The sequence below is a fragment of the Styela clava genome, chromosome 13 (assembly GCF_964204865.1).
Source record: "Styela clava chromosome 13, kaStyClav1.hap1.2, whole genome shotgun sequence".
Taxonomy (NCBI): domain Eukaryota; kingdom Metazoa; phylum Chordata; class Ascidiacea; order Stolidobranchia; family Styelidae; genus Styela; species Styela clava.
In genome coordinates this window covers 2,979,708-2,995,089 of record NC_135262.1, presented here as the reverse complement: position 1 = coordinate 2,995,089, position 15,382 = coordinate 2,979,708, and the positions used below count along the sequence as shown (strand labels likewise).

The 15,382-nt window shown below is 34.1% G+C and overlaps 1 protein-coding gene across 1 annotated transcript; it reads right to left on the bottom strand.

Annotated features, from left to right (window-relative positions):
* Positions 1 to 744: 744 nt before the first annotated feature.
* On the bottom strand, positions 745 to 4,225 carry LOC144431185 (uncharacterized). Its single transcript, XM_078119009.1, has 2 exons — positions 3,127 to 4,225; positions 745 to 2,921 (listed from the first exon to the last, which is right to left on the bottom strand). Exons 1-2 carry the CDS (start codon positions 3,674 to 3,676, stop codon positions 1,735 to 1,737), a joined length of 1,737 nt encoding a protein of 578 aa, XP_077975135.1. The 5' UTR covers positions 3,677 to 4,225; the 3' UTR covers positions 745 to 1,734.
* Positions 4,226 to 15,382: the final 11,157 nt, after the last annotated feature.

The window sequence follows — 15,382 nt, the reverse complement described above, 5'->3', positions numbered from 1 at the left end:
AACGTCTGAATGCTGGGATGTGGGATTTCTGTAGTCTGTAACTTACAGTGTGAGAAAATGTACAAACATTGTATGCTCACCGTTTATACTCGCAGATAGGTCGCAATTTTTTCCTTATATTTTTAAAAAAATATATAGGTGCGACCAATCCGCTCAACATAAGTGCAAATCAATTTGACATTTAAGCTGAACTTTCCGGTCGATATTTTATTTTTTTATTTTTTTTGATTGACGTTTCCAGTTAATTATGAAGTTTTCAAATAAATTTTTTTAACAAATTCATGTGTGTATATGTTTTTGTCATTTCTCAAATAGGGTTAGGGGTCTGAATGTACTGGCAATGATATACAGGTTTGTAGCGAGTTAGTTATTCATAAAAAACGTATGGTCGCTCACAGGTGTCGATAAACATTTTATTTTGATCATAATATGCCCTACAAAATAGGAAGTCATCTATGCAAAAAAGCTAGAGAAAGAGCCTTTTAAATCTCTAGATTTTCAGTGCGACTTATGTACGAGTCAGCTCTAAATTAAACTTTTTTAACAGAAAACTAATAATGCGACCTATCGGCGTACCTATCATGGTACCTATATCCATCCCTCAAATCACAGAAGATTTGACTTTGCCACAGTGACGTTGTTACTTGATAAATATTGACATTATGACAAGTCATGTAAATCCCGTAATCCAAGAGTAACTTGAACTATTCATTGTTTATTATTAAGTAACTGTAAAACAGAAACTGAAAAAAGAATACAATCATGCTTGAATAAAAATTAAGGAGAAAAATTCAGGATTGAACAAGAAGGAATTGGAGTGAAAAATACAGTGATTTGAATTGAAATTAGGGAAGTTTACATAGGTTTTTCATCATATGAAGTTTGATATAAAAACAATTTCATATTTATTAAAAACATATAATAGATCGGAAGAAAAACTCAATAAGGTGTCGTAACTATAGGGCAGAAATAGAATCTCGTCATTCTTCAACCAAAGGCAAGCACGGAAATAGCTGAGCCGACAGTCATTCCAGATACATGGTCTTGAAAATAATATAAACCCATGAAACTTCTATTGTTGGGTCTTATAACAGAGTAAGGGGTTTCTGACCGATACAAGAGTGTTTGGAAATGGTAAATAGGGGCAAACGCCAAAATTTTGAAGGGGTGCAAGCTTAGAACTTCAACCAAGAAACACAATGCTGTGTTAATACATTGTTACATCACAATACCCTTTAATTCTGTAATTCTCATTAAATTTCAGAATGTCATTTCACTATCCAAATATCCAGTACCGTAAAGCGGGGTGACTATGACCCATTTTTGGTCTTTCAGTCAAAATATCTCGAATATTAAAAATCTATGAATTGCTATTCCGGGTCCAAACTATGCATTTTAGAGGGGGTATACGTCGTGCATAATCATTGAACCAAAATATTTGTTTTTTCTATATTATTTTTTTTAATTTACGGTGGGCCAAAGTCACCAGCAATTTCGGTACCACTTTGGCCCAGTGCCTATTTCTCCCCATAAATTAAGCTGTACCCATACTGAGACAAAGAAAACATTTATTACAGTGGGCTTTGGCCCACAGAGACTTTTTAAAAAAACAGAAACCCCAAAAAAATTAGAACACTCAACGAAATCGGCCATTTTATAATGGCACTGCAAAAATCAAAATTAAACATGTCTGTATTCATTCATAGCAGTTGATATCATGGCAAAAAGGTCAGTTCAGTTCAATTCAGACACTTTATAGATGCCTCGCGCATTTATGAGATCTGGGGGACTGATACAACGTTTTATGCTGCTCCAGTCGTAAAAAATCTGATCTTTCCGAAATGGCCATCTCCAGTTACATCCAGACTTCTCCATGACACTCACCTCGCACCCGTCAGTTGTGCGGGTTTTGACAATTCCAGGGTATAATTCACCCTCATACGAAATTATAACATAATCACCAATGTTGCATTCTTCAAATGGCAAGTGATGAGCAGTTGAAACTACAGAGTGAGAGTTGGATGATTCAGGAGTAGAGGCTTCATCGCATTCATCGTCTGAGGAAACAATTTCAACCGTTGAATCTGAATCTTCAATATTTTGATTTGCTTGAGCTTTTTTTGAAACCGTTTTTTCAAGTCTTGCCACATCTTCCTCACATGCGCTTTTCCCAGGTTCTACCTGAACCTTCTTTCTTGTTTTAGTTTCCTTTGCCACAGAAGATCTTAAATCTGAAATTTTCTCAAGAAATTTTTCACTGATAACATCAGAATCATCATGACTCGTAGTTCTTGGTAATCTACTGAGAACTTCTTCTTTATTGAGCGGAACAAGTCCTGCTTTTTTAAATCCTGCAACTAGGTTGTTTGCTCCCCTGACATCAAGAGCAAAGCAGAGTTTGTTCAAAAGTGCTGGAAACTCATCTTTTCTTAGCGTTGCGGATGTCTGCCTTCTTTCTTTACTTTTCACAGAATTCAATATCGATCTCCAAGCGACTTTCATTGGCCTGAAATAGGCAATATCCAGGGGTTGGGTGAGGTGCGTCGAATTAGGCGGTAGACATATGAAAGCTATATTGTGATCAAGACATGATTTCAGAACATCTGGACTGATATGGGAGGATAAATTATCCCCAATGAGAACTTTTTTCCCATTTTGACGCTTCAGCCTAGGCAGCACCATTCGATTAAACCAATCTTGAAAACTAAATCCATCAAACCAGCCTGATCTGTTGTATAGTGTCCCTGGTGGTCCTCCTTCAACCCAAGTGCTCCACAGATTCTCGGCTTTGTACACTACATACGGTGGCATCACTGCTCCTGCTGCATTCCCACAGAACATCAAACTTATTGCAGATTTTGTCGAATTCAGGATTCTTTCTGGGTATTTGCAGCCGCGCTTGCATATTATCTTCTTTTGCCCTAAAAATAAATGCTTTGATCACAATACAGTAATATTTATTATCCATACTAGACTGCAAGCCAAAGTGAAATTTTACATAACACCATAAATAGTTTAAAATTTGATTTGACGCAGTAAATATTTTAAAAAAGGGGATTAACAAAGAACGCTTGAAAAATTGAATACCGTAGTACTGTATATACTTAAAAGCAAAGTCACTCATACCTGGGTCATCAGTTAAGTTTGTTTCATCATAATTCCAAATATTTTCCGGGGGCACATCATCCAACTCTTCTTCGATGTTTTCAAAATATTTTTCAATAGTCTCACTCGATACCCCTGCCCTTTTCTTTTTTATATTCGTTGCGAATCGCACCGTTAGTTCTGAGTGCCTTTTTAAGAATGCTTTCACCCATTCAACTCCAGGATAATTGCTGTGAAATTTACTGACAGTCACTCCTTTTGCATCAAGATAAGCTTTAACTATGCTTCTCAAATCTTCCTGTGCTATCGGAAAACCAAAACTGCTTACGGCTATGCAGTGCTCCACTAGAATTTTCTCAGTTTCTGCAGATAAAACTGTTTGCCCACCAAATTTTTTCATGTGCCTCAGTTTCAACTTATTCTTCAAAGTACTCCTAGGTATATTGAACTGTGCTGCAACGTTTCTTTGCGATTCTCCCCTTTTAATTGCTTCCAGAGCTCGCTGAAGTTTTTTCTCACTATAATCATGGTATCTTCTACTGCCCAAAACACGACTGAATTTTCTCACCATGATTTGAAATAAACTGTTTACATTTATAGATTAACTGGATGACTAGAATGAGAAAATAAATTCGTTTTATTTCTGAAAAATAAAACAAAAAAGTAGGTTTGTATAGGGTAATAAGGTGGGCCAAAGTCAGTACCATATTACATGGAATTTTGCATTGTGGGCAAAAAACCTCCCTCATACGCCCCCAACTAGTTTAAACTTGTTCCAAACACCATAAAAACCTTCACAGAGAATATCTCTTCCAACCTGTAAAGAATAAGGACAATTGAATGTTTCTTTTTTGGACTTCTCAATAAAAGTACTGAGTTGCGATTTTTTTTTCAATTTTTTTATTTCTGACCCTCCAAATGAAAAAGTTTTTTTTCCCAAATATTTTTCATAAAGTGACAAGATTTTTTGTTGTATAATTATTGCTGCTGTTATTAACTACAGTATCAAAACAAAATAAAATGGGAAATATCAAATAAAAGTAGATTTGGGTGGGTTTTAAACAAATTCTCAAAATGGGGCCAAAGTCAACCCGTGAGGTCAAAGTCACCCCGTTTTACGGTACCGCGGGACTTACGCCGCTTTGCATGGAAACGTACTCATGTGTCCCTAAATCGACCCTTCGAATGATACCATACCCTGATACCATTGGGACAGTTTTATGACAATTGTATTGTTCAGAAGTTTGCAAGGGTTTAGCATAAAACGATAAATTTGCAAAACTGGGAAATAATGCGGAATATCCAACTATGCTCACACAATGTGGATGTTCTGCCATTCACAAACAAATTACCGTACATACGATAAATGAAATCAAAAAGGAAAATTAAATATACCATTCTTTACAGTGACTTGATCATGGAAATATAAGAGTAAAGATACAATACAGGAATGAAATAAATGGTGTGGTGAGTGTAATATTTGTCTTGAATTCGCAACACATTCAATACATTAGAAAAAAATAGATAGATAACAGTTGAAATAGCCAATCAATCAATTTTGATCATCCCTAACTTAAGGATAAAGAGTAGCGAACTGATTAAAAATCATTCAAGTTCTAGAAAAGTTTTCCGTTCATATTAAACACTTCTAAATCACAAAATTGAAAACTAAGACTAGTAAAAGTATTATATATTAAGAAATATGAACAATATAATATAATACACAAATTTTCAGGTTAATGAGGACTATTGATCCTTTCTCTCGTGATATTTAATGGTTGATAATGGTAGAACTTTAGAAGCAAAAGATTATGGTAGAGCATAATTAAGGTATTTGAAGCAACTCATTTTTACAAACATCAGACATAAGCAAGAAGTATTGTTTCATTTTAAAACTGGTCAAAGCCAGAATATTTGCTATACCAAACTCTTTCTGAAATAATATTTTCAAAATTCAAATATTCTAAATTGAGTCATCTGAGCATAATTCACAAGTCAATCTTTCGCATATGAGACAAGTTTCCTTTGAAAGCACAAACCGAGATTGGTTCCAATAGCTTCAATTCCCCAAACCCTTCTTTTTGACAAGTATTGTACTTCGGAAGATTTGACACAACTTCCCAGGAGTTCGAAATTTCATGATAAACATAAAATATATTAGATGTGAAGAGAATTAAATTTTCACCAGTAGAAAATAGCCAACTTTGTGAAGAATTTATATCGACAGGAACATCTTTTATACCTTCCCACGTCTTCATAATATTACAACGACGTGCTTTAACATATGATTCATTCCAATCGCCCTGTTGACCAACAATATAAGTTGCACCTTGATGATAGGCCCCAGATGAAAACTTGGAAATTAGTTTGAAATTTTTTATTTGTGACCAAGTTTTTGATCGAATGTTAAAATCTTGGCGCTGTTTATTTCCATCAATAACCAATAACACATTCCTATCCCGACCGAAAACACAGAAAATGTGACTCATCTCAAGATCTGTGGTTGGCAATGTCTCATCCCATTTATTAGCGACAGAATCATAACAAGACATTACATAGTTTTCTACTATATAAGCTACATCACCAATTGACACTATCTTCGCATTTGCTGAGAGAGCAAGTGTTAGCTGAGCCCTTTCAATCCACTTTTCTTCATTCTCTGAAAAATACCACAATTCATTGTCTGCAATGAGACACAACCTGTCATGCAATGAAAATATTTGCATGAAACTACCACTTGGTGAATCAGGTAAAGATCGCCATGACTTATTATTCAAATCCATTGCAAAAAGTTTACCATCTGGGTAAAGAACAGCCAAGTATGTCATATCCTCTGATTGTAATAGTTGAGAACTGACAGCATCAATGAAAATCTTGAAACATTCTTGATTTTCAGTGAAGAGAGATTCACATTTAACTGATGTTTCTATGAAGTTTTTACGCAAGCGATCAAATCGAATTTCTTTCACCAATTTCGGAAACACAAGTCTTCTGATTGGATCATGTTTGCACCACTTGACAGCAATCTTCCAGAACATTTCTTCATCACAAAGGCATGAAGTGTCATGATCCACAAATGCGGCAAAGAACTCATCTTCTGTCAAAGACAATGACGCATCATCTTTGAACAATTGTACAATGTTCATCTTCAAAAATTCATCAATGATTTTTCCAGCTTGCTTAGTTATATCTTGATAAGCAATACATAAACTTCTGATAACAAAGAAATTATCGTCGCTAAGAGAAAGCTTCAACTCATCCAAATCAGAGAAAACACGTCGGAAAAGAAATTTCTTGCAAGGTTTTGAATTTGTGAAGATCGGTTCGGACCACAATTTCTTTAGAAGCTCTGCTGAAGGAAATGGCACCCAATCTAATAGTTTTACAAATTCAAAAATATCTTCACTTCGTTCTTCAACATTGAGTTTGATCCAATTTATTATAACTTCCCAGGCCAATTCATTTCTCAAACTAAAATCAGAAATACGTTCCACAAGACCTTCTTTCTCAATTTCTGCAAAAGCTCCAAATTCTTCAAAATTGTAATTTTCTCTGAAAAGTTCCAAAGCTTCTTCCTCAAGATCAGCAAAACTATGTGTTCTTGCCAACTTTAACAAAGAAATACAGTTTTCTGCTTTCAAGTTTTCCTTTAAAACTTCAACACAATTTTCACTGAGAGCATTAAGCTGCATTATTCCAGCTGCAGGCAGAAGATTTTCTACTGTTTCCATGGTAACAGTTGTGGCTCCAGTATAGATAAATTCGATGCATAATTTTACAGCGTCTGGTTCAACTTCCTTCATATCAACGACTCCCTCTTGTCGTTCTTTAGTGTCGTGAGACAACATGGCTCGGAAATAATCAGAGGCAGCGATAAGTACATTTCGATGAACTGGAAACGATTTTTCTCCAACTTTGATTATAAAATCACTCTCATCTTTTGTTTCTTGACATGTTTCTTCATCCAACTTTGCTCCTTCTGACTCCATATTTCAGTATTTCTAATCAAAATTGGAAGTAAAGTATAGGTACTGATAAGTAGCAGCATTTAATGTTACCTGACTTCAGTACCGGTACTGGTAGGTGCGAAACTGCGAGGGAGACGCGCTTCTCTCGTAGCCTAGCAACGGAAGCAACACCTAGCGGAGAGATTCAATTTCATTTTTAAATGAATTACGTATGGCTAAAAAGTTTTGAATAGAATATTTGCTTGGGAAATTAATCAATTTTTTTGTATTTCCCTGTATAGAAATGTGAAATTACGACAAGCTTCACAGAGGTGGTCCGACAAGGCGAATTTTGACATCTTAAGCACTTTATTGCTCCACCTTAAGGTGTCAACATTTATATTCCGTAAACGGGAATCAAGAGTCGAATGGTACAAATTATAAATCCTATCCTAAGTTGACTTTACCCCTAAGAAGTCATCACCAAACAATAACGGTGTCACACGTCATTCGGCCAATGAGTGATTCTCAAAATTTCATTCCGATGTTACGCACAAGTAGCTCCTAGGCAAAATTTCAGTCGTAGATGGTCAGGGCAAAAAACATAAACGGATGAGCAAACCACTTTTACTCTCGATGCAACAAGTATTCCAACAAGATGTATGAAGTAGATTTCAAGGCGCGACGGTGTGGCTCATCGTGCTAAACGTTAGGGATATGCTCAACACCGCACCTCTGATTACTCTGCGCGGGTTCGAAGGAATCCTCTCCCCCGCGATAAATATGTAAATCCTATCCTAAGATGGCACCACAGAGCGGATTATTGCTGGCGTACCCTTATCATAATTGCTGTTTTTGATAAATTGCCTTCAAAGTACTGCCCGATCGTAAATCGTTTTTCCACGTTTGTTTATTTGATTTTTTTTGGTGGGTGTGACCTGTCATTTTGGACATAACTCAACACAATTTTATTAACGAATTTATTTTAAGCATCGTTTCCATACAAAGCACAAAGATTATAGTTTATGATTTTCAACTCCACGACACAAAATTTTAGTCAGAATCTCCAATAAAAATTTACAGTAACAGATTATTAATAATGATGTTTTCGATTCTGGCAGAGTTTCACACCAAAATGGGACCAAAAACGCCAACTTCTGGAGGGAGATGCCAAAAAATCAGTGAGAGTCAAAAAACCTGAACTTTAAGACATATATACCAAAAACTGCTGCCTTTTATCAGTGATATTTTCTATTTATGTAAAATTTTGTAGAAAGAAGCCTGGAATATATCATATAATTGCTATTAAAATAGAAACCTTAGGAATACTAGGAATTAAAACTAAACCAGAGAGATAATATTTTTGCATCTTTTTTTGTACACCCCTTAATATGAGGTGCACAAGCTTACTCTGGACCAAAAATACAGTGTTGCCACAAATGTTATTGAATATACTCTTGTTAGAGGCTTTCTCAGTCCCATTTTGATACATAAATCAAGGCTTTTACACAAATTTAGCAATTTTTAACTACAAATTGGCATAACTACTATATACAAGCAAATAATAAAAGCTAGGCCTAGAGAATATTTTTGAATCAGGAATTTGTTGTTTATATAACACATAGACGACAGTTATTATCACAATAATTTCACGATTATTGTCTGAAAAAAAGAGCATTCTAGATGGGTTGGTCTATTTGTAAGAAAAAATTCCCAATAAATGTTATTTTACTACGAAATCGACTTCATGTGCTTGCCCCAGGAATATTAAACACCTTTCGTGACCCAGAATATGTAATCAAAGCTTAGTATTACAGTCAGTTTTTTTTACAAGGTTTGACCATATATAGAAGTCTTGGTTTTATATGGAGTGCAAGCCAGAAAAACGATTGTGGCAACCAGTACCACAAAAGTATGTCCAAATTTTAATCACTCATCCATATCCAGAAGCACTCGACCATGAAAGCAATAAATCGATCATAAACAATGATTAGACCACCAGCTACTATATGACTATTTGCGTACCAGTATATGTGATGTCATAGTAACGTGAACGTTATGTAATAATGCAGTGTGATAGTGATGTCATACAAAACAATAAAATGACACTATTTGGAGAACACTCCAACGAAAAACGAAACATTGTTCAATAACAAAAATTATGCAGAGCTCAAATGAATTCATTTTCACAGGGTCTACAAGCATACAATTCTTCAAAAGGCAAATAATATGTAACCAAAATCTTTAACATTTCCTAACCGATTTCAATATAATTGTAATTTTGCACTAAGATTAGTTACAGAAATAGTGAGGAAAGAATACAATCATCTGATCATGCTTGAATGAATATTATGGGTAAAAATTAAGTGATTGCATTTAAAAATACAGTGATTGGAATTGAAAGTTTGCATAGTTTTATGATTATATAAAGTTGTAAAGATAAAAACAATTGAATAATTATTGAAAACATAATAAATTAATAATATTCATCTAAGGACAACAAAAAAACGTCAATGAGGCTTAAAATTATAGACAGATATAGAATCTCAGAAATTTTTCAATTGAAGGAGACTAGCATGGAAAAAGCTAAACAGAGTCATTCCAGATTCATGGAGATGAAAATATAAAGCGAAATAAATTTTCTTTGTTGGATTTTACATTTATTCAAAATTGAAATTCGGAAGGATTGCACAGATTCATTATCATGAAACAATAGGAAGTTTGATGATAAAACAACTGCATAATTAAGAACATTTTTCAAATTATGGATTCAGCAAAACACTTTTTTATTGTTGGATCACTGAAAAATTTTCTCAAGATTCTGAATGCAATAAAGCACTTTAGATTATTTCAAATTAAGATTAGTAATATGCAAATATGAAACTACATTGCTACAAATTGACAAATTCTAAAAGAGGGCGTGTGCGGCTCAAATAGTATGAGGCCCACTGTTCTATACTAAACAAATGTTTTTTGAAAAATTAAAAAAATATAGCTCAATTAAACTTAATTAGAAGTAAAAGCAATTCAAGTTTGAAGTCATGAAATAAAGTAATTTCAAAGTTACTACTCTATAAATTACAACACTTGAATTTTTTTTTCATCTCATATAAATATGATATATATTACATTGTCTTTGTATGTGAAAATCATCTGTAATTTGGCTTCAGAAATATTTCTCAAAAAATAGTCCATGCAACAAGACTACAGTTTCATTTTTTTGTAAAAGAACAAATGGAAATTGGTTCCAATTTATCCCAGGTGTTTTGTGCTGTGATGCCAGAATATGTTGGCAAACTTGTTCCCCATTTCCCCCAAGACTTGGTCATTTTATGATAAACATAAAACTCTCCAGATGTTAGCAACACCAGTTTGCCATCAAAAGAAAAAATGAAACTGTTTGAGGAAACTTTAACTGGAGCATCGGCAATATTCTTCCAACCAGAGTTCTTATTCCAATACTTCACCTCACAACTATCCAAGTATACGGAATAAAATTTGTTGTTGAGCCCGACTGCTGAAGTGGCGTTAGAAAGAGGAATCTTTCTTTGAGACCACCATGGTGAATCGAAGCTGAGTACATTATAGTGACTTCTTGATTGGGCATAAAGTTGAGTTGCAGTAGAAGCCACAGTTGAACTTCCACTGAAACCACATCCTGAATAATGCTCCCTCCATTCATCTGTGGTGTTATCATAAATTAACAAAATATTATTTTCAACGACATATATGTACCGATCAGTCGCTGTAACTCTTGCATTTGTGTCAGGCATGTGCTGTAATTTAGAAACTGCGACCCATTTTTTATTATCCTTCGACAAAGCCAAAATTTCATCTCCAACGAATGCACACAATTTGTTTTGGAAAGAGAATATTTGATTTTGATGAGATATATTTCGACCAATATCTGGCAGAGTTTGATGTACATTGCCTTCGTCACCTATTACGAACACTCTACCATCTGGGTATAAAACGATTACATGACATTCTCTTCTCCTGAATGAGAGATCGGCAAAGTTTCTGAACAAAACTTCATAGCACTCTGGGACTTCTTTCAATAAGGATTCCTGTTTAATTGAGGAATCAATGAAATCTTTGGACAAATTTTCAAAACAGACAGTGTTAATTAATCTTAGAAGAAACTTTCGTCTTTTTGAATCATGTTTCACCCAACCAATGATTGCTTTCCATCGCAAACTTTCCGCTTGGATGCAATTTTCATTGCATTGTTCAAAAACTGACAAAATTGTCTTTTCACCCACAAATTTGAATTCTCGTTTCCTGAAAACAATTCTCAGCTTCTGCTCCATGTATTTGGCAATGGCTTCTGTCATTTGCTTGGTTAGAAATTCAAATTCAGTCGACAAATGTTCAATAATAAAGCAGTTTTCAACAGTCAACATTCGTCCCAATTTTTCAGAATCAATAAATAAATAACAAAACAAAAACTTCTTGCATTCTTGGGAATCTGTGAAGATCGGTTCTGACCACAAATTCTCCAAAAGTTCTGCTGAAGGAGAGGATTCCCAATCTAATAGTTTCACAAATTCGAGAATATCTCTGCTTCGTTCTTCAACATTAGGTTTGATCCAATTTATTATAACTTCCCAGGCCAATTCATTTCTTAATTTTAAATCAGAAATACGTTCCATAATACCTGCTTTCTCAAGTTCTACAAAATCACTAAATTCTTCAAACTTGTAATTTTTTCTGAAAAGTTCTAAAGCTTTTTTATCAAGATCAGTAAAAGTATGCGTTCTTGCCAATTTCAACACAGATATACAGTTTTTAGCTTTTAAGTTTTTGCTTAAAACTTCAACACAATTTTCACTGAGAGCATTAAGCTGCATTATTCCAGCTGCAGGCAGAAGATTTGGCACAGTTTCCATGGTAACAGTTGTGGCACCCATATACATAAATTTGATGCATAATTTTACAGCGTCTGGTTCAACTTCCTTCATATCAACGACACCCTCTTGTCTTTCTTTAGTATCATGAGCCAACATGGCTCGGAAATAATCAGAGGCAGCGATAAGTACATTTTGATGAACTGGAAACGATTTTTCTCCAACTTTGATTATAAAGTCACTCTCATCTTTTGTTTCTTGACATGCTTCTTCACCCAAATTTGCTCTTTTGACTCCATATTTTCGTATTTTTATTCACAATTGGTAGTAAAGTATAAGTACTGATAAGTAGCTGTTTGCATATGAGATTATTATTTAAAAATATTGGGATATACAGGCCATACCAGCCTAGGTCTGCTGCCTCAGTACCATTCTGAGGCCAGATTTAATTGAAATACAGATATATTCCCTCACAAGGAAAATGTATAAAAAATAATAATGTATCAAGAAATCGCTGTCGATGATCAATCAATAGATTCTTGGAAAATATGTTGAGACAACGGTCTTCGCCCTCATTTTCATTTATTTAAATTTATTTTAGTCTAGAATTTCCGACTTACATTTTTATTTATATCTCAATCTGTCAAGCACAACGCAAATTGGGAGTCCTATCTATAAAGTCGCAAATAAATTAATCAAACTCAAAAAGTTGTATATATATTAAATGAATAATCATTTAATGTTACCTGATTTTAGTACCGGTACTAGTAGGTGCGAAACTGCGAGGGAGACGCGCTTCTCTTGTAGCCTAGCAACGGAAGCAACACCTAGCGGAGAGATTTAATTTCATTTTTTAAATAAATTACGTATGGCTAAAAAGTTTCGAATAGGATATTTGCTTGGGAAATTAATCAATTTTTTTGTATTTCCCTGTATAGAAATGTGAAATTACGACAAGCTTTACAGAGGTGGTCCGACAAGGCGAATTTTGACATCTTATGCACTTCATCGCTCCGCCTTTAAGGTGTCAACACTAATATTCCGTAAACGCGAATCATTTCGAAGTCGAATGGTACAAATTATAAATCCTATCCTAAGTTGACTTTACCCCTAAGAAGTCATCACCAAACAATAACGGTGTTACACGTCATTCGGCCCAAGGGGTGATTCTCGAAATTTCATTTCGATGTTACACACAAGTAGCTTCAGTCAGAGATTCAGGCAAAATTTCAGTCAGAGATGGTCAGGACAAAAAACATAAACGGATGAGCAAACCACTTTTATTCTGGTTGCAACAAGTATTCCAACAAGATTTACGAAGTAGATTTCTAGGTCCGACGGTGTGGCTCATTGTGTTAAACGTTAGGAATACGCTCAACACCGCACCTCTGATTACTCTCCGTGGGTTCGAAGGAATCCTTTCCCCCGGGATGAATATGTAAATCCTATCCTAAGATGGCACCACAGAGCGGATTATTGCTGGACTGGCGTACCCTTATCATAATTGCTGTTTTTGATAAATTGCCTTCAAAGTACTTTTTCTATGTTTGTTTTATTCGATTTTGTTTGGTGGGTGTGACCTGTCATTTTGGACATAACTCAACACAATTTTATTAACGAATTTATTTTAAGCATCGTTTCCATACAAAGCACAAAGATTATAGTTTATGATTTTCAACTCCACGACACAAAATTTTAGTCAGAATCTCCAATAAAAATTTACAGTAACAGATGATTAATAATAATGTTTTCGATTCTGGCAGAGTTTCTCACCAAAATAGCCAACTTCTGGAGGGGAATGCCAAGAAATGTCTAAAATCCTGAAGTTTAAGACATACATACTGAAAACTGCTGCCTTTTATCAGTGATATTTTCTATTTATGTAAAATTTTGTGGAAAGAAGCCTGGAATATATATCAAATAATTGCTGTTAAAATAGAAACCTTAAGAATACTAGGAATTGAAATTAAACCAGAGCGATAATATTTTTGCATCTTTTTTTGTACACCGCTTAATTTGAAGTGCACAAGCGTATTCTGGATCAAAAATACAGTGTTGCCACAAATGTTATTGAATATACTCTTGATAAAGGCTTTATCAGTCCCATTTTGATACATAAATCAAGGCTTTTAAACAAATTTAGCAATTTTTAACTACAAATTGGCATAACTACTATATACAAGCAAATATTAAAAGCTAGGCCTAGAGAATATTTTTGAATCACGAATTTGTTATTAATGCAACACATGTATACAGCAACAGCTATTATCACAATAATTTTACGATTATTATCTAAGAGGGAGCATTTTAGATAGGTTGTTGTGTATGTAACAAAAAAATTTCCAACATGTGTTATTTTACTATAAATTCCACTTCATGTGCTTTCTCAGGCAATATTAAACACTTTTCGTGACCCAGAATATGTAATCAAAGCTTAGTATTACAGTCAGTTTTTCTATACAAGGTTTGACCATATATATAAAAGTCTTGGTTTTATATGGAGTGCAAGCCGGAAAAGCGATTGTGGCAACCAGTACCACAAAAGTATTTCCGAATTTGAATCACTCATCCATATCCAGAAGCACTCAACCATGAAAGCGAAAAATCGATCATAAACAAGGATTAGACCACCAGCTACTATATGACTGTTTGCGTACCAGTATATGTGATGTCATAGTAACGTGAACGTTATGTAATAATGCAGTGTGATAGTGATGTCATACAAAACAATAAAATGACACCATTTGAGGAACTAAACATTATTCAAAAACAAAAATGAGATTCATTTTCACAAATCAACTATTATACAGAGCCTACAAGCATACAGTTTACAATCAAGATTCTTCAAATGGCAGACAATATCGGTCCAAAATCTTAAATATTTCCTAACCAATTTTTAATTTTGCACCAAGAATAGTTACAGAAATAGTGAGAAAAAAATATAATCATGTTTGAATAAAAATTAAGGTGAAAAAATTCGGAATTAAAATGAAGGAATTGCAAAGAAAAATACAGTGATTCGAATTGAAACTTTACACGGTTTTATGATTATATGAAGTTTGATACAAAAACAATTGCATAATTATTAAAAAGGTAATAGATTTGCCAATAGGGCGTATAATTATAAAGCAGATATAGACTTTTCCTACGTAGGAAAGCCAGTTAATAATTAACCAGTCAGTAAAATATTTAGGTAAAATTGATTAGAATTAAAATTTAGAAAGAACATAGATTTTTACTGTATGAAGTTTGATATGAAAACAATTGCATAATTATTGAAAACATAATAAATTTTTAATATTCATCTCAGAAGAAAAAAGTCAATAAGATGCATAATTATAAGGCAAATATAGATTCTCATAAATTTTCCAACCAAAGGAGACAAGCATGGGAATAGCTAAGCAGACAGTCATTCTAGATTCCTGGCCATGAAAATGTAAAGGAGCAATATAAATCTTTATTATCTTACAATGACTTACAAAA

Excerpts from the sequence above, each read along its gene's own strand:
- LOC144431185 (XM_078119009.1), bottom strand. The coding sequence starts at position 3,676 with ATGGTGAGAAAATTCAGTCGTGTTTTGGGCAGTAGAAGATACCATGAT. Across the intron at positions 2,922-3,126 it reads AAACTTAACTGATGACCCAG|GGCAAAAGAAGATAATATGC; the intron begins GTATGAGTGACT and ends ATTTATTTTTAG.